The sequence below is a fragment of the Centruroides sculpturatus genome, unplaced genomic scaffold, assembly GCF_000671375.1.
Source record: "Centruroides sculpturatus isolate CEXI.00-Female unplaced genomic scaffold, Cexi_2.0 scaffold1154, whole genome shotgun sequence".
Classification (NCBI taxonomy): Eukaryota; Metazoa; Arthropoda; class Arachnida; order Scorpiones; family Buthidae; genus Centruroides; species Centruroides sculpturatus.
Genome location: NW_019385421.1, coordinates 164278 through 185359, shown reverse-complemented (window position 1 = coordinate 185359; position 21082 = coordinate 164278). Strand labels below are relative to the sequence as shown.

General features: G+C 27.8%; 1 protein-coding gene across 4 annotated transcripts in view; it reads left to right on the top strand.

Annotated features, from left to right (window-relative positions):
* LOC111638825 (WD repeat-containing protein 35-like) overlaps window positions 1-21082 on the top strand; it is a 46726-nt gene that overhangs the window by 11804 nt on the left and 13840 nt on the right. For all 4 annotated transcript variants that reach the window (XM_023384574.1, XM_023384577.1, XM_023384576.1 and 1 more), the window contains exons 5-23: window positions 477-578; window positions 2870-2949; window positions 9083-9163; window positions 9249-9411; window positions 9484-9626; window positions 9730-9855; window positions 11226-11318; window positions 11403-11495; window positions 11600-11799; window positions 11869-11938; window positions 12367-12420; window positions 12628-12737; window positions 12823-12961; window positions 13751-13819; window positions 16032-16160; window positions 17673-17761; window positions 18238-18355; window positions 18463-18548; window positions 18612-18758. In XM_023384574.1, coding sequence (XP_023240342.1) covers window positions 477-578; window positions 2870-2949; window positions 9083-9163; window positions 9249-9411; window positions 9484-9626; window positions 9730-9855; window positions 11226-11318; window positions 11403-11495; window positions 11600-11799; window positions 11869-11938; window positions 12367-12420; window positions 12628-12737; window positions 12823-12961; window positions 13751-13819; window positions 16032-16160; window positions 17673-17761; window positions 18238-18355; window positions 18463-18548; window positions 18612-18758 — 2092 coding nt within the window. The remainder of the gene's footprint in view (window positions 1-476; window positions 579-2869; window positions 2950-9082; window positions 9164-9248; window positions 9412-9483; window positions 9627-9729; window positions 9856-11225; window positions 11319-11402; window positions 11496-11599; window positions 11800-11868; window positions 11939-12366; window positions 12421-12627; window positions 12738-12822; window positions 12962-13750; window positions 13820-16031; window positions 16161-17672; window positions 17762-18237; window positions 18356-18462; window positions 18549-18611; window positions 18759-21082) is intronic.

Here is a 21082-nt window from a genome sequence, read left to right as displayed (position 1 = left end):
CCCTGTTATATATAACAGTGCTGGGAAAGTAAAAATATAAAATTTTTCAAAAATGTTATCCTAGTTAAAATTTATTTATTTATTTATATTATGCTGTTTCTTCTATTTCTGTACTGCTTATCAATTAGCAGTCACATAAGGTGGGAATTTTATTGAATTTGCATTAAAATTATTTTTATTCATTCAACTCTGCTCCCCAAGACTAAATCTTGAGTTTGTCACTGATTGTGACTGTTNTTTTTTTTTTTTTTTTTTTTTTTTTTTTTGTTTCTTCAATTATTTGTTCTTAAACTAGCAAGCTTTTTTCTATTTAAATTTTTCTTATAGATTTTTCTTTTAAACCATCTCACAGAATTGTATCTAATTAAAATTTATTCTATAAAATATATATTATATATTATAAAATTCTTATTATTTATATTAAGTTTGAAATCATTATTGAAAAGTTTATGTTAGATACTTTTATTTTAATTTAGGTTCCTGGTATGAAGAAATGATTAATAATAGGAATAAATCAGTGGTTAAAGGAATGGCATGGAATTCTGATGGACAAATGATCTGCATTGTTTATGAAGATGGTTAAAAGTTTTAGCTCTTTTTTTAAGTTATTAGAAAAAATTATTAATTTTATTAATTTTCCTTCTTAATTAATATAGTATTCTTAAAATATATAGTTAAATATGTATATATATATATATATATAAATACCATAGTTTCTTTTATTCAATTATGTAATTTTTATTAAATAGATGCATGAAATAATGCATATATTGACATAGATTGAATGTGTTGTCAAGAAATATGACAGGACGTTTTCTGTAACCAATACTATTTACTATTCAATTTCTTCAATGATACGTTGAAGAAATATGACAGTATCTCAGCTACCATAACAGGAAGACTATTCTTACAGACTCTTTCAAAATACTTCATAAACATACTAAAGAAATTTCAGAAAAATGCTTATTGTTACAGACATATCCCAAAAGTAAAGTACAATCTTTTATAACAACTTAATAACAAATTAAATTAATCATTTGAAAGTACACAGTTATTTTTCTACATAGTTACCATTCTTTTCTAAACAATTTTCTCAGTGGGAGATAAAAGTGAAAATTACTTTCTGAAAAAATTCTCCACTTAATGATTAAAACAAGTTCATGACTGCATCTTTAACTTTATTATCATCTGAGAAGCTTTCAAGATGTTTCTTAAGATGACCAAAAAGATAACAGGGTGCTAAGTCAGACTGTGTGCACCATGATCCATTACTTCCATAATTACTTTTTTTAGCCAGTCTGAAGTCCGATGTGCCATATGGAGATTTGTATTATCATTCTGTGTCTAATCTGGACTTAGTACCCTCTGATTTTTGTCTTTTTGGACCTCTTAAGAAACATCTTGGTGGCTTACACTTTTCAGATGATGATAAAGTTAAAAATGCAGTTATGGACTTGTTCAAATCATTAAGTGGAAGCTTTTTAGAAAAAAATTTTGTCCTGTTGTCATCTACTGGAAAAATTGTTTAGAAAAGTATGATAACTACGTAGAAAAACAGCTTAGACTGTGTTTTTTGAAATAGCTCATATAATTTTTTAAATGAGCTATTTCAAATTTTAATGTACAGTAGAGCGTCGTTTATCCGAATCAATTGGTGACTGTGTTGTTCGGATAACTTATTTTTTGGATAACTGATTATGCATGAAAAAATATATTAACCTATCCCGTGTTGAAATTTTTCTCCGTTGCGTGTCGCTTCGCGTTGAATTTTCATCGATGTTAAGCCTAACGTAAACTTTTTAAAATAATAATCGTGGCTATTGTATCGTGAAAAATTGTTTTTTTATTTTGTACAAACAAAATAAATATATTGAAAAATATAAAAACCAAAAAAATATACTTTAGAAGTTGATATAGTATCAAAAATGTTCGATTCAGCACTACACACAGTTCTCAGAAAAACACCACACAAAAGTGCTAGTGCTGCCAGCTAAAACGCACACACCAACAAAAAAAATATTGGAGTAGCCCAAGATATAGTCAAAGATTGCAGTGCCACAGCACTAGCAAAAATTTAAATTTGCTGACTGGAATTCTTTCGGATAACCGACTTTCGGATAAACAACGCTCTACTGTAATTTGTTATTGAGTTGTTATAAGAGATTGTATTTTATAATCTTATATATTTGAAAGATCTTAATGTATTTAATCTATTAAGTTTCAATTTTTAATTTTTACTGGTTTATCAGATATATCTGTTTAAATTTAATATACCATTCTGTTATATATTGAAAGTTGACTATTAAATATTATAATAGATATGGTAATATTCATAAAATATATTCAAAACAATTGAAACATTAAAGTATTCAGTTTTCTCATTGACAATCTCATAGATTTTTTTTATTTTCAATGCAGAGGATTCTGGTTTCTGTTATTTTACTAATTTTATTTATTACTAGCAGATGAGCCCAACATTACCCGGGCAAGAAATAACAAGAAGAAAGATTAAGTTTATTAGATTATTTCATACTTCTAACCCTTCTATTATTTTATAGTATTTGATTTTACTACAAAAGTTATCTTACTAAGGTTTTATCACACCAAGTGACCACCAATCTAACACATTTAAAAATTTTTTCAATTGTGTACAGTATAGGAATAATATTTCTTAAACTTAATATAAAATAAATTAATATTTCTTAAAAGAATTACTGAGAATTAATGAAACTATTTACAATACCAAAAATTTAAAACTTCAAACAATTTAGACAAATTTATATGCATGTGTAATATAAATATAACTGTGATATTTTCTTTAAAATTTTTTAAATGAAAGTTGTTAAATATAATTTATCTTTTAAATTAGGTGCAGTAATTGTTGGTTCAGTTGATGGCAACAGAATTTGGGGAAAAGAATTAAAAGGAACACATCTAAATCATGTTGAGGTACAAAACTTTTTTGTTTTTATTGAAATTTTATGTAACTGATCTGTGGTTTTGAAATTGTAACATAGATTATATTTCTTAAATAATATAACTGAAACATTTACTATTAATCAAAACAACAAGTGTTGAAGCTTTCTTAGAAATGCAATTTTGAAAATGATATGATTACCCATTAAATTAATGATGTCAAATGCAAAAGTGATCATGTCTGTTGATTTTGAATTAATGTTTTGAATTCAAGTCAGAAGAATAAGACAGTCACTTTTTAATTGTTTGCAATAGAAAATTATAATTAAGAAATTATAGAATGAATTGAAATGTGCATGAAACAGTTTTATTCAAATAAACAGATGAAAGCTTCAGGAAAATGAGCATTCATTTTACTTTCTGTAATAAATGCAATCAATATATCACTATATACTTTCATGTTTCATGCATTCCATATTTTATATCTGTTTGGTGGTTATAAGAAATATAATTATACATATTTGAAAACTAAATAAAAATTAATAAATGATAGGAAAGTTGATACTTAAAATTAATGAGAAGTAATCAGAAGGGACAAAATAAACCTTATTAAGTTTTTTATATATATTTCATTAATGATAAATTATAATAACTTTTATCTGTTAACTATCTTAATTGTCTTGGAGGAATAAGACACAAATTATTGCAATAAAATCATAACTATCTTAATATTTTAAATTTTACAAATAAAATAACAGTAAAATAGTACAATTAAAGTAGTACTGATTTTTAAATTAAACTGGCAATGTTTATTATGTGATCAATTAAAGTGTTAAAGTATAAAGCAAGTACCTTAGAAACTTAGGAAATTAATTCACAGTTTAGCTAAGCTAGTAATTAAGAGAAAAATAAATTACAACAAAGAAAAAAATATTAAAACAAAATTATTGGTATGATGGTTACAGAGAGGCACCCTCCAATAGACGTGCATTACATCTTCATACTTGGCAATCTTCAGATTGAAGAATAGCTGGGAAAAATGTAGTGTTGCAACGAATAGTATATTTGGCCTCAAGCTGAATACCAAATATTCGGCCAGGAATATGGCCGAATAGCCAAATCTTTGGCCAAACTATTTGGTTTGATTAACACATGTACGAAAATTGGCACGCAAACTGCATTATGGCAAGCACCCTGCTCTCTATTGGCCCGCTGTCACTACTCTTCACCAATCACGTTAATTCTTGACAGTTGTAGCGGACAGACAAGAGCGTCATGGCAGTATGTGATAAATGATGATATCAAATGTGGATAACAATGAAATGACCTACACGTGCAAATAACAGAAGAAGAACAGAGAAGGACCGCAAAGTGAAAATGTGAAAATAAATATGAAATTGAGTTGATAACATAATTGAACAAGTTGAGGCAGCTTTTATGCTTGAAATTCGCGGCCATCAATGCCAAACAATTGTTGTCATAGACTTTGAAATGCTAAACGCTTGTAATGAAAGTCACTTAGCATGCACGGGCGAAAGCCTGTTGCTGTTTGGGCTACCGAGCTGTCTCGAATCTGTGAAATCATAACTGTGACTTATACCAACATCCTCTCTGTCTCTTTTCTCCATTATCATCAGGCTATGAGTCACTTAATTGTATAGTGAGAAATCTATGATGGAAAAGTGATGAATCAAAAGTATCGTGCACACGTATTATGTTATATGCATAGGCATACGTGGACTAGAACGACAGAGTAAAGAGAAAGGGAAGAGCAAAGACGAGCGCTTAAAAAGAAGGATAGGCAGGGTTAGACCCTCAGATGTGTGACGATTCTCGAACGAATAGGTGTGTACGTGTGCTGATCTTTGTAATTATAAATTGTGAATACATGTGACTAATATTATTTTCTTTTTATTTTGTGCATGTTATAAGTTATAAATAAATATAAACAAACAACACTAACCCGATAACATTAAATCTAAATACCAAAATGATTAATTTACTGTGTTTTTGTTATTTCTTACTCCTATTTTTTTAGGTATTCGGTATTTGGCCAAATAGTGATTAAATATTCGGTATTCGGCCGAATACCAAATAGTAACCGAATATTCATTACATCACTAGAAAAATGTTGATAGAAGAACACTGATTTTTGAATAAAATATCCTACAGTGTAAAATGTGAAAAATTCTCTATATTAACATTGACATTGCATAATGCATGTAAAATACTTTAATAAGCAAAATTAAATGTTATCTCTGCATATGATATCACCATAAACACTGTCAAGAGTATGGTCTAACTGTAAAAGTAACTCATTTCCTTCAGCTGATGAGTCAGCCATAATTGATTTAACTGAAATGGCACTAACATTGCCAGATTTCAAGATGCAATTTATATTATCTGCCATTTAAAATTATCAAATTTGAACTAAAATTCTCATACATATACAAATATATAAAAATTCTATATAAAATTCTATAAAATTTTCATACATATATAAAAATATCAATGTTGGTTCTTAGAGATTTTTTTTAATTAAAAATATCAAAAATGTTCTGTAGAAAGTTTATCAATCATCTAGAATTTCTCTACCAGTCACTTAGATAAGTACTAACAAAACATGAAAATATCTAAATTCAGTTCTATAGGGTTTTGGAAAGGTCAAATCAAATAACAGCTAACAACCCATTTATTTAGGCACTTCAACCTAGTTCCTATCTTACATCCAACTCAAAAACTGGATAATTATGAATAAAACACAAATTAAACCATGCTCCAGTTAGAAACATTTAAGGTATACTCAATAAACAAATATTTTCAACAGCATTCAGCTACCAGCATCACATAATCGCCAGTGTTGGAAAATAGAACATAACATCAAATTTTAAAAATAGTGAAATTATGTCTGTTGGGCATTGCTGTAATGATGTAGAAAATTATAAAGGGGCTACAAATAAAAATCTTCAGGTCTGATGAAAGGTGTTAGTGTCTTTAAATTAATTGCAGCATTTTCTTATAAGCTTTATATACAGTATTTCTAATATTTTGAGGGGTTTGAGGAATGGAAGCTCTCTGATTGGATGTTGGAGATCGGCCCCATGTAAGTGTATTGTATCTACAATTATTAAAAACTTTTGTTTATGGAGTAAATCTTAAATGTTTCTATCTGGAGTGTAGTTTAATTTGTATTTTGTTCTAGTTCTTATCAATCATCAGTCTCTTTAAAAACTAAATTTTAGCCAGTTTCAAAACTTTTTTGTATTCCAGCTTTTTTACTCATTCCAACTCTCATTCAATTCCCTGCAACAACTGAAGATCAAAAACATCTTGTTCTCTCTCTCTCTTTCTCTTTTGAATCTCTTAAAGACATTCTTTATCTTTAAGAGTTTCTCTTTAAGATCTTTAGCTTTAGTTACTAGTATAGTATTTAGTTTTCCTTTTTAATTATTGATCATAAATATTGAGATATGTTATGTTATATGGCTGTATGTCAAAATTTTAAGTTATAGAATATTTCTGGATTGTGGTTTCTGTCCTTGATTCTTATCATTTCCTGTTTCTAGAACTTTCTCCTGCCCTTTATTTCTACTTCACTTGGGTGTTGATTGACATTCTGAACTGTCCTGTGGGGAGAGTTAATGCCTGAGGGCCCAAATGTGGAAGTAATGGTTTTTTGGAGAAGGGACAGGAGAACACAGACAAGAGGGAGATGGTTGATCTGGACCATAATGAAGAGCCAAGGAATTTTCTGAAGGCTTTGCCACCAAAGTCCTAAGGCTTAAGACAATCTCCGTTATCCCCAGAAAAATGGTATACGATAACCTCCGCAAAAGGAAGGACGAAATCCCACCGAGAATCAACTAAAATAGTCATCTCAGATACAAAAGGATTAACCGAGTGTGGGTACCCCCTTTCCTTTCTCTATTCTCTGTCTTCTTTAATTTCCCATTCCACATCTTTGGGCATAAGTTAGTTTTAAAGGGTAAAATTTTTGAAATATATATTGCATCCCTTTTTATTATTGTAAACATGAAAACCTCTTTGTTTGTCACACAGGTCCATATGCTGCGTGACACACATTAGAACATTTGGAACAAAAAGGTCCAAACATTGAACCCGTTTGTTCTTGGGCCGAGCTGGGTGAACACTCTAGAGTTGGTTTTCAAATCCTTTTATTGTGCATTCTGTTATCTCAAATTTATTGTTATTTCATTTTATACTGTCTCAATATTGTTGTATTAAGGCAGTGGTTCTTAACCTTTTAGTGATGAGGGACCATTTATCAAAATTTTTGTCTTGCCATGGACCACGAGCTGTTTGGCAGTAATATAGATTCTTATAAGGTTGTTCTATAAATTAAACATATATAAAATTATTCGGAACCAAGAGTATTATTATTTGCAAAAATGTTACATTAATTTTATTATTTTAGTGCGATTTTTGTGACTGCATACTGTTTACCAACTGCTGAATTCTTGGTTCAGTACTACTCAAACCCAAACGCATGTCGGCACTGGCATCCAACTGATATCGATGTTTATTTTTAATTATCAAAAGCACTGAGAATCCTTATCGCATAAATATGGGGTTGAAAATAAAGTTAGGTACCGTAAAGCAATTTCTCGAATTTTAGGGAAAGCAATAGCTTTTTGGCTCCAAAAATCTTCAAGATTAATTCCTGTCTCGAATGTATCCTTGCAGTTACTATCGTGTTGCATTTGAATTAACTCTTCTTGTATTTCATCCGGCACCTCAGAAATGTTGACTATGAAAGGATTGCGAATCAGTTTCCGAATACCTTTGTCCTTGCAGTCAGGAAAATAGCGATTGAATTCATTTTTCAAGTTTTGCAAATGGAATGTAATATTCTTTTGTATTTGTCCTTTAATCTCAGCGCACTGTCTGTCAATAATTGGGTTCAATGTATCAAACGCAGAAAAATTCTCTCTTTTGACTTTGCTGATCCATGGGTCGATTTTAGCGATAAATGCACTGATTTTATCTTCAAATGCAATTATATTGCTAGTGCCTTCCAATTTCATATTTCCTGACACTTGCAGTTGAAGGTTCAATTTAGTTGTGCAAAAAAATCTATTAAATAAGCAAAATGTATTTGAAATTTGAACTGACAGAACTCAGACAGCAACTCTTTGTTTTCCTTATTAGTTAAGAATAAATTTACTTCTTCTCTCAGTTCGTACAACCCCGACAGCATATTTCCTTTGGAAAGCCATCGCACTTCGGTGTGAAAAAGTAGCGTTTCATGTTCAGAGTTCATATCACTGCATAATTTTTTGAAGAGACGAGTATTAAGTGCACTCCTTTTAATGAAGTTCACTACTTTTATAGCTGTTTTCATCGTAATAGCAAAGTATTCCAGGAAAGTTTTAGCAGCCAATGCTTGAATCATCGTCATTTATTTAATAATTTTAGGATGACTTCACGGACCACTTAGGCTGCTTTCAGGGACCACCAGTGGTCCACGGACCACAGGTTAAGAACACTGTATTAAGGTGATAACCTTAGTGGTAATTGGACACAATTGCACTTTTTACAGTTACCCTTTTGTAGAACTTTATATATGTACTTACACCATCCTTTCTTATGCTTATTTCATGTAAATAAAATAGTTTAGTTCTGAGTTAATTAACTAAATTTATGTGTTTTCATATTTCTTTTTGTATAAAAAGCATATTTCATATGCTTTTTATACAAAAAAGACTAACTAGAATTAGTTTGGTAATGATGATGAAATGAATAAATTAACTTGATAATTTTTCTTAAAATATGCTGCAGACAATTATCAATAATAATTTTTAATCGAGATTACTGAACTTGTTTTAGTAACAGCTACATCAGCTTCATCATTAATTAATATATAAATTGCAGAAATTATTTATTTTTAATATTAAATGCAATTATATTTATATTTTTAATGAAAGCCAAAATTAATACTTTTTTGTTTGAAGTAAATAAACTTTAGACAATAAAATATTAATTTTAGTTTTCATTAAAAATATAAGATATAATTGTATTTAATTGATGACCTTCTTCATTATTTTAAATTAATTATCCTTTAAGTTATGTAATGTTGGATCATATTATTTAAGATGTGCTTTTAGTTTCACATTACAGAAATTTTATATTTATTTAAAATTTACAGTGGTCTCCAGATGGAAAATTACTTCTGTTTGGAATGCAGAATGGAGAAATTCATATTTATGAACAAAGTGGAAATTTTGTAGTTAGTATTGAAAAAGTTTGGGATTTATAATTCTTATTACATTAACTTGATTTTTATATTATTTTTTTTTAATGTTTAAATCTAGGCCAAATTAAATCTTTTGTGCCTTAGAAATGTCTCATCTATCAGTTTGATTGGAATTCAGTGGTATAATGGCAAAGGTGGCCTTTATGAAGTAGGATGTCCAACTCTTGCAATTGGATATAATAATGGAAAAGTACAGTTAATGAAAGATGAAAATGATGATAGTGAGCAAAATAAATAAAATTTATCTTTTAATTGTACTTATTATTTTTGTAATTTAGTATAATATTTTTAAGATCCTATTATACTGGACACTGATATCAGTGCAACTTGTCTTCGTTGGAATCATGATGGTAGTATATTGGCTATTACTGGAAAACTGTACAATTCTGATGCAGATAAGAGAAATGTTGTTAAATTCTACTCACCATATGGAAAGGTACTCCAAATAGTTTTTACTAATAGTCTTGGATTTAATTTTTATAAGTATACATTTTGTTAAAAATTGTAGAACTTTAATTTTTTCTTTTAATTTTTTTTAGTTACTACATACTTTAAGAGTACCTGGAAGAGATATAAGTGCCTGTACATGGGAAGGAAGAGGATTACGAATAGCATTAGCTGTTGATTCTTTTATATTTTTTGCAAATATCCGTCCTGATTATAAAGTAAATAATAAGTTTATACTATAATAATATAATTTTTTCTAGAAGTTTACATTTAAAAAACTTTATGGTTTTTCTACCACACTTTGTTGAATGTCAATATTTTAAACCTTCACTGGATCATTTTTAGGCTTTTCAATTTGTTACTGTAAATAGAATAATAAGTATAAAGATATGATTTTTAACATTTTGATTAACATTTTATAATTTAACATCTTATAAAAAATAAAAGATTAAGTCATATGCTTAATTACACAGATAAATTATAATTTTTGAGAAAACTTGATTAGATAGACAATAACTATGATTTAAAGATCTGAATTTTATTTATAAAACAATAAGTATAAGAGAAAATATCAAAGATATCTATTATTACACCAAGTGATCTAAATTCCTTTGAAATAGCAGCCATTTGTAGTGACAAGAATGTAAAATTTTCTTTATTTTTTTTAATGAAATTATAAACTGGGTTTTTCCCTTTAATTTAGTATGCATTTTATTTTGGTTCTTGCTTATTTATAACTTAATGTGTAATACAAAACTATGTTATAAAGCTTTTTATATTAATTAAAAGCACTCTTGTCTACTTTATTTAAGGCTTCATCAGTTACAGATATTTGAACAGGCCTTTTTATAGTTGCTAGTTATTTTATAAGTTAACCAAACCATAAATATAAGTGCTAATAAATTCTCTCTCAAAACAATTGTAATAGTAACTAGTCATTATTATTAATTAAAGTCTGTGTCTGTCTTCTGTTTTGCAAATACAATTTATTTTAATTTATTTAATAAAATGTGTAAGTTTCTTACCAGTATAGTCTCTTACAGTATAGTTTATTACCAGTATAGTTTCGTACAGTATAGTTTCTTACCAGTATAGTCTTCTTATCAGTATAGTTCTTACCAAATAGTGTTGTAATCCTGATTTAATATATGCTTGAACATTTCATATATGTAACATGGTTATGTTACATTTGAAATGAATTCTATTTAGAATATAATTGATCTCAGTTTAGAAAACTTTTAAATGTTTGAAATGTTACATTTATATAATAGCAATTAGTGCTGAAAAACTAATATTATAGGATTTTTTATAATGTAAATTTCTTGAATTTACTGATTCATTGTTAATGTAATGATTTAAGTCTTTTAAAAGTTTTGTTATTACTTATGTTCCAAGTTAAATTCCTTACAAATATATGCTTTAGTTTATTGAATTGATTGACTATAACTCCCAAAATGATCCAATACATATCCATAAAGAAGGAAAAAAATCTTGTTGAGGAAGACAGGAATTCTGTTAATATCTTTAAAATAAAATTCATGAATTATAAAAAATCTGTATATAGTGTCTTTATATTTTATTTTTATAGTGGTGCTACTTTTCCAATATAGTTGCTTATTCTTATAATAAATCTGATCGATCAGATAATACTGTGATATTTTGGAATACAAATTCTGATGAGGTTTGTAAAATTATTTATCAGTGTTTAAATTTAAATTTTTAATTAAATATTTTATGTTTTTAAAAACTTTCTAATTCTATATAGAAATACATTAAATATGTTAAATGTCTTCTTGGTATTGTCTCTGAAGGAGAATTTTGTGTCCTTGCAACAAAAGCAGATGATGGAAGTGGTCAGGTAAAATCAAGTTGAGACATACAAATTTTTAAGTTAATGTATAAAATATGCATTAGGTTTTATGTATAAATTTGTAATTTCATATAAATTCATGTATTTTTTAGTATGCACTGATTCTATGTAATGCAATCGGAACACCAGTGGATTCACGATACATAGACATTGAACCAACTTTTTTGGCAATGACTAACTCTCATATATTTGCTGCATCAAAAGAAGCATTTTATCAATGGCATTTTCATACTCCTCAAGGGCAAACTGTGTTTGAACTTACATCACAAAGAATTAAAATAGGACAAGAAAAGTATAGATTTTCATTTTAAATTTGATAAAATAAACGAATTACTTAATAATATACAATTTTATTATTTAGATTGTATCATGTGGATGACATGCCTAGTGGTGCCACTGATGTAATGAAAGATGTTGAACATGTATATAAGGTATAATAAACTGAAGTTAATCATTTTTATTATACTGTGCAGCTAATAAAATCATTATCTTATTTTAAGCTTGCAAGGATTATTTTTATTATTATTATAACTAATTTGAAGAGAGTATTTAATTCCCCTTTACACTCCTAATTTGTTATTGGGAAAAAATATCTCATTAAATTTATCATTCATTTTTTGTTATCACTGAAGGAATCACTGTTAAATGAACTAGAAAAATGTTTATGTATTTTACACAAAATCTTAAGGATTTATTTTTGTATAAAATTTTGTTTTATTAAAATCATTTAACAATTAATATTTTAACCACTTGAAATTAGATATTGACTTTGCTTAATATGATTAAGTTTAATATTATTTTAAAAGTTTTAAATAAATATTTTAAAATTAATAAAGTAATTAAGTATTCATTTTTATAGCCTACAGATAACCCAATATCATGCATTTGTGCATCAGATAAAATATTAATAATTGTGAGTATTTTAAATATATATATTGATATTATAGACTGTATAGATTATTATAATTAATTACTGTTTAAAATTGAAATTAAATAATTTTAAATAAGTTTTTTGCTAATTTTATTTAGGCCTTACATTTACATCATCTGATTTATATGATTCAAAGATAATTGAAAACTTTAATAAATATTAAATTTTAAAATTAATTTTTATTTTTAGGGTAGAGAAAGTGGAAATTTTCAAAAGTATACCTTACCTCATCTTGCATTAACTCATCGTTATAATTTAGATTGCCATCCAATCAAAATTTCTCTTAACTGTAATTCTAGGTAAATTTAAAATCATTCAAATTATAAATTTATTTTGTTAACAAATTACAATTTAGACTGTTAATGTGTTTTAATATATTTTCAGTCGAATGTCTATTATAGACATATCAGGAATCCTATTGTTATATAATTTGAATTCTTCTGAACCTACATCTGTTGATGATTCTACAGGAGAGCAGTTGAACTTTGAAAGAAAAGATGTATGGGATGTTAAATGGGCAAAGGTTAATATATGTTCATGAAATAATTAACTGATTAATTTATTAACCTCTCCAATTTGAATTTCCTTCACTCAAATTCTCTCCAAGTTGAAGGTTTTCATGGTCCCCTAACACTGATTTACCTTCAACTTTTTTTATTCAAATTTTAATATTTTTTCTATTCAAACTTATCTTAATTATCGGTTTCCATGAAATTTTCAGACAATTAGTTGTATCTACTGTCCAACACCCATTTGCAGACAACATTCCAGTCCAAAGTGAGAGGACATCTTGCTTTATCTCAACATGATATACCTGCAAAACTGTTTGATTCCATTAGCTACATTGAACATTTTGTTGAAAGGCATTACATGGGCTGTTTAGAACAAAGAACTATCAAATATTCTTTATATAATGCAAGAAAAGTAAAAATGCAAATTTATTCAGAGTTGGCATTTTTCACTTTGTTGTTCTCTAACTTAAATCATCTGAAGTTTTTTCCTCCCCTTGGAGCTTTGAGTTAGGAAAGTTTTACTGTATATTCGTTTGTAGGTACATTTTCACATTTAATATCTTACTTGCACATAATTATGTAAACATGTATGCAATGGGTATTTGGATAGAAAAAATTTACTATTTTACGCAAAAATTCAATTATTCAAATTCCAATATAATCCAAATTTTGCATATCAAGGTCCCAATTAATTTGGATAATTGGAGTTTTACTATACATATTTGTTATTTGTTAAATATATTTTATGAAATTAATTAAAAATTAATGTATTATTTTATATATAAATAATATTTTTAAAGGACAATAGTGAGATGTTTGCCGTGATGGAAAAAACACGAATGTACATCTTTAGAAATCTTGATCCTGAGGTAATTATTTATGTTCAAAATAATTTGTTAAAATTAATAAAGTCAATATATTTTTGATATAATTTGCATCAAAGTTAACATAGTAAGTTACATATCTAATTTTTAGATTAACTTGACTACAATACAGTATTCAAAATATACTATAAATTAAATATTATTATGTTGGGTTTTGTGAGTTATACTCGGTTCACACTGGTGGCTGTGTACTATGCCGGACCAAAGTCAAGGCATAGCAACCAAAACAAAATTAAAATTAGTGTGTCAGTGTGTATGTGTCTGTATTCAGGAATTTCCTAACAATGTGGCATGTATTCAATATAGTGGCCTTCTGTAGTGTGATGTATGTATTTCTATTCAATTGTAATGTTCCCAGTCTTTTGTGTAGCNTAAATCTATATCTATGTTATCAGTGATGGATGAGGAAGTGTCTGTAGTATCATTAATGGTAGTTGTTGTATGTGTACTATTATCAATGCTTGTTGCTGTATTATCCTGACAGGTTACGTGATCTTCATTAATGTTAAATATTTCTACCTGTTGATGTATTTGATCAGCAATCTGTTGTTTGATAAGTTCAAGTGTTGGTTGTGGGATAAGGTTGTCGGGTATAATTGTTCTTTTTTGATCAACAACCCTTTGTTCGGTGAAAGTGAGGTGAGGATATTGTTGTGTGAATCTATGGTGTAGTTGTTGTCTCTATGCTGTCATGTTTGTTTCGAGTTTTGTGATGGTGTAGTAAGTACGGATGATAAACTTGTTCATTTCTGTTGTCCATTTCATCCGTTGGCGTGGTTTTCCAGCTTTTGTGGTCTGTGGATGCATTGCCACAGAAACACCAAGGCCATTTTTTATAATTTTTAACATATCAAAAAGGCTATTTGAAACTATCTTTAGATAAAAATGTCTTGACATAACTTAGAAGTGCAGTATAGTAACCTATACAATATCCATCTTCAAACAGTTACAGAATGCTTAAAATTTTAATCAATTTTAATTTATCAATGTAAAAAATAAGATTTTTTTTAAAATTTCATCTGGTTTTTAAAAGTTTATTACATAGAAATTAAACTTTGTTAAATAGAGACAATTTTAAATGCATGTAAGATATATTAAGACATATTTTTAATGTTTTACAGAAAAATTCACTAAAGAAAAAGAAATTTCTAATATAGCCCATCATAAAATGGAAGTCTCACTGTATTTACATTTATCTTATACCGTCACATGATATAAACTTTAACAAACATGTGAAAATTGTGAATAGTTTATACTTATTAAAAGAAAACTATCAAAACACTGAAACCAGTTAGACTAAAATTTTTCACATTAATATATTTTGAAGAAGAAATGATTAAAGTTTAGTGGAGCCTGCAACAGCCATAGATAATTAAAACACAATCCGAACACTCCATATTACTGAACTATTGAACTTTATTCCTGATGCAATCATTAAGATAGTGTGGAGAGATGGCCATTCCTGTAAAAATTCACATTTGGACAAAGCTGATCTATTGAATTTACAAAATCTAGGTGAAAAAAATGATGATAAAGAAGATACTAAATTTTCAATATTATACTTCTGTGATGAAATTGTATGTCAAGGTTATCAAATAATGTGCAATAAGAAAATTTTTGAAGTTTTTCCACACGCAGAAGAAGAATGCACTCAAAGATGTAGTTTGAGTGCATTCATTCTTTCTGTTGTTGTTTTGTAGTTTGTTCAACAAACTATCTTTTCTCTTTCTGTCACAAAATAACCTGTCTAAAATGCTATTAATTGATACAAGATGCATCACTATAGCTATTTCTGTTTGGACATAATAAATTTTTTAATTTTATAATATTTATGCTTTGTTACACTGCAGCACACCCCCAAGAGTGTACTATGGAAGCAAGTTTAATGATTAAAAAAAAGTAACTTGCTTGTTTGTCGGGACATCAAAATACATAAAAATACTTTAGTTTTTGATGTAATGCTTGAATAATATTTTTTTTAGAATTATATACCTACAAATATTACACAAAAATTTAATTTATTCTACTAATTATCTTTTCTGTATTTAAATGGAAACTTAAATATTTATATTTTACAACTTAAATTGATATATGTTGTAAATATCAATATATCAATATTTTTCTTGGTTGAATTTAGCATTTATAATTTTATCTGACTTTCCAATAATACATGTTTCATGATTTTATTGTTTTTAAGGAACCAGTAATGTGTAGTGGATATTTATGCACATTTGAAGATCTTCAAGTCAAAACAGTTTTACTAGATGAAGTATTTCAGAATCCTAATAATCCAATTTCAGAATATATTGTTAAATATGAAGTAAAGGTAATATTTTATGTAATAAATTACTGTGTTCATTTTTATTAATTAAGTAATTTACATATAAATAAATTTTAATTAATGAGATGTAATACAACTGTAATGTTATCCTTCCAGATTCTAACTCAGTTTAATATAATATTTTTAATTATCATCTAGATATTGCTTATTTGAAAAATATATGACCTTAAAAATGAACAAAAATAGTTGGAAAATGTTTTTATTTATAACTTTTTACTTTATAAGTTAAAAAAGAATATTGTGATAATTTTTTCCAATGTAAATAGAATAATCACTGAAATCTCTCTTCATTACAACAGATTTAAAGAGGATAAGACTGCATTTATGACATTTATATCAATGTATACTATACAAATTACAGTTACATTAGCAACATCATATGTCAGATGATGGTATTGTTCTATTGTCATTAAGCTGCTAATTTGTTTGACATGTAAAGATGGACCACAGAACAATGTGCTTTTGCAATAGAGGTAGAAGTTTATTTCAAAAATAACAATTGTGAATATATATTAACACTAATAAAACTAGTAAATAGCCAGGACAATAATTATGTGAAAAGGACATAAGATGAAGAAAGCCGTTTTCTGCTGTTAACTTGTAAAAAAATTTTTTTATAAATTTGAAATGTAATTGTCATTGTAAATGTAATTATGTCTTTATGATGACCCAACTTGCTGGGTCATCATAAACACATAACAAGTTGTCTTAATATATCTTATATGCATCTGGAATGTCTCCATGATGACCCAACAAGTTGGGTCGTCATGGAGACATTCCAGATGCTCACTCCATTATAAGTTGTAATAAATCCAAAAAATTTAACCCATCTTCCTGTAATTATAAACCAGGACAATACAGATACCATTAATGATTGAAACTATCCACACTGCAATCATACAGAGCCCAAAAAAGATCTGCTTGGTGACATACCAAGACTGAAAATTTCATATTGATCATTCAGGAAATTTTGCATCACGATTTTCGCTCCATCATTATAAACTGCAAGTCATGCAAGAACTTAAGCAACTTGAATGTACATAAATAGTTTTGCACTACCATGTGTGATCTGCTTCTTCCAGAGAGTTTATAGTCATTGATAATGTCTGACTAGGAGTGATATTCAAAGCTAGATAGGTATTCAAAACACTCGGTTGACCACCATTTGGCACTGAATGTAATAAATTAACAGCATGTATTCACTTACAATTTTTAAAATATGCTATGAATGCAACCACACTCTGTACTTATTACAAATATAATTTCCAATTTTAGTTCAATAATGTTAAAAATAGCATAAATTATTTATTATATCTTAAATAATCAAACTTTATTAGAATAGCATATTATTTCTTATTTAAATATAACAGAAATGGAATTTGTATTTATATTATTAAAAAATTTGAAAATATTAGTATGTTGGTTATATTAGAAACATCTAAATGCATTTTGTGCTTTAGTTTAATATTACAACATTTATATTTATTATATTAACAGTCATTACGAGATACAAGAGATCTATTAGAACAAGTTGGTATTGCTGAAGCCAGTCAGTTTATTGAAGATAATTCTCATCCTCGTCTATGGTTAGTTATTTTTTAGTTAAGTCATATTAAAGTATTTATATGACTAACATATATATATATGTAATTGTATTTGTTACTAATTTATTATAATTAGTGTTTATATACTAGAAGTCAAAGACTCAAATTCTTGCTTTTGTAAAGAAACATCCAACCAAAAATATTGCAATTAGTCAGCTGTAGAAAATTGTAATTTTATTCACTTTCTTAACTTGACATGCTTCAGCCATAATATGTAGCTCTAAATCACTACTGTTTATCTGATATGTACTATGGCCAAAATGTATCATATGTTATGCAAAGTGAATGAAGTTATAATTTTCTACAGTTGTTGACTAGTTGCAAATTTTTGGCCAGATGCTTCTTTATGAAATCAAGAATTTAGATTTTTGCCTTCTACTACATAAATACGACAAGCATACATATATTATATTTATTTGTATGTATATTTATGTTTATATAATTATTTTAATATTCAGGAGACTGCTTGCAGAAGCAGCTTTGAAAAAACTGAATTTGGATACAGCAGAATCAGCATTTGTTCGGTGTCAAGATTATCAGGGAATACAATTTGTAAAACGACTTGCTACTCTTCAAGTAAAATTATTGTTTAGTCATCTGTTACGATATTTGTTTAATCATATGTATCCTCTAAAAAATAAATATAAATTAATTCTTTAAATGCTTAAATGCTTCATTTCCAGAGTATTGATATGAAAAAAGCAGAAATATTATCATATTTTCATCAGTTTGATGATGCTGAAGAATTATATATGAAAATGGATCGAAGGTAGGAATATCAAAACATCTCACTTTTAAAATTTTAATTCTTAATTTTTATTTTAAATTTCAGAGATTTGGCTATATCATTAAGGCGACAGTTAGGGGACTGGTTTCGTGTGGTACAATTATTAAAAAGTGGCTCTAGTGGTGTTGATGATCGTCAGTTAGAAGAAGCATGGAATGCTATTGGTGATTATTATGCTGACAGACAAAAATGGTAGATATTCATTCTTAATAATTAAAGTAATAATTATGTTTATTTTAATTAAGCATGAAAATAGTCAATAAAATAAAATCTATAATATAAATGTGTAAAAACAATAACAGAAAAACTAGAAATTAAAACATTGAAAATTATTAAAATAAGTAATTTCTATTTAATATAATTAGGAGAATTTTCTTGAGATGAGAGCCATCAATCTCCAATTTTCTTTTCATTCAATAACTAAATTAAGATATTCTTAACCTTTTAAACAAGTTATGAGAAATCAATAGTAGATCCAGAAATCTTTAGAGGGGGTTACAGAAAGGAAACAATATGCCATATAAAATTTTCCACTACTTGAGGAACCTTGTTTTACTTGGGAAAATCCCCCAAAAGGAAGGCTGCAGCTGTACCCTGTGCACCCCCTAAATTTGTCACTATGAGAAATCTTTTTATGAAAGTATTAATTCGAAAATAATTATCTAGGAGCTTGTATGCTGATGATGAATATAAAAATAGATTCATGATTCAACAGAAACTACAAGAAACAGATAAGATACATTTTTAATGTCAAACATCAACTAGATATAGTTGTAGTGTGGATGAAAAGAGCAGTTTTTGACAAGTAGATAAATTTCAGTGAAAATGAGTCATTGATAAAAATGTAGGGATGGCAATTTGTATCTATACATTTTTAAAATGGTTGGAAAATGGATATTCTAGCTTCATACAGTATAAATCACGTGTTTTATTTTACCTATCCAATATATTTTGAAACAAATTCTATTTCTTACTATCTGGTGTTCTAATAACAATACAGTATTCCCAGCTATTTGTCATTGTCATTAGACTGCAATTTGAAAAAATTTTACACATAAATTCCCACTGTCATCTGTTTGTCTGTCCTTCCATAATCTCAAGAACAGTGTTAGATAGATGAAAGTGGAAACTAAATTTGGAAAGCTTAGGGTAGGAGGCTCCGATTAACTATATATAACAATTGACTGGAAGTAATGTGATTTTAATTCAAAAACTTGTGTTGTGTTGGTTATCTATGTAAAAATTCTTTTACATAGCCAATTTAGTACATAACCAGCACAACTTAGTTGTTATCAGGAAAAGTGTGTTGTACAGGAGCAAGACACTACTAATTTGAGGCAGACAGCATTTACAGTATTTTAAATTAAATAAATTAAAAATTGCAGCCTGGCAATGATGTCACAATAAATAATTGCTTATTATCATTGGATATTATCCTATAAGTGATTTTAATTCTTTAAAGGATAATTAGATGATTTAGTGAAAACTTAAGTAAAACTATAAATTCAAAATATATTAAATTTTTTATTATTTAAATTTGAAAAGCATTACTATTGATTTAAATTAGCAATTAAATTAAAGTAATAGTGTAAATCTGTGATAATAGCTGAAACAATTATTAAAACTTTATGAATATTATATTATTAGTACAGTCAACCCCCCCTATAACACGGTAGATACGTTTCGGTTTTTATGAATCCATTTTCTACGAGTCCAGCCAATCACAGCCCAGCATGTATGCAGTTTACGGACTACGGCTGTTTGAAAGGTTTCTTCCATAAAATTAATCGATTCTAGACTAATTCGACTCAACATTTCCAAAATACGTATAATTTTTTGGGAATAATCCATATAAACTATGCTATAAACAAAAAATTGTAGGATTACTTACCGAGTGTGCACCGTTCGACAGCGCCATTGCTTAATCTTGTTTTCATCGTGGAGCTTGTCATCAAATGGCACTCGCATGCTTCCTGATAAATTATTTTTTTCTGAAAAATTTGCTGTACTTTGGAGACATCATTAATATAAATATAATTTTTATGGACATTAAATAATAAATGGTTTTTAGTAGGTCTGCTGCTCGTTTAACGGTTTGTGCAATATCCGCTATTGGTCTAAATTTGGCCAATCCTGTCGCGACACGAGTCGGCGATGACGTTTAACGACTTATAGGAGTTGTTTTAGCATGTTTGTACAAATACTGTCGCAATTTTTTCTCTGTGATATAGGAATCCGAACTATAGGAACCTGTGTTATAGCAGGTTGACTGTATTATTGAAAATTTATGAGTAAAAATTTTTAAAGCTTAGCGTTTAATGAATGTTTAAATAGAAATGAAAATATCCATAATATACAGTAGAAGGAAAATTTTTAAAAATGTAGAATGTCAGTATATCAGTAGTCTCTACTCTTACATGGTCTGGCTCTCACTAATCTCTGTCAAATAAAAATAAAAATATTTGAACTACCAAGTAAGACTACTGGATGTCTTATATCAATTTGTAGAATAAAGA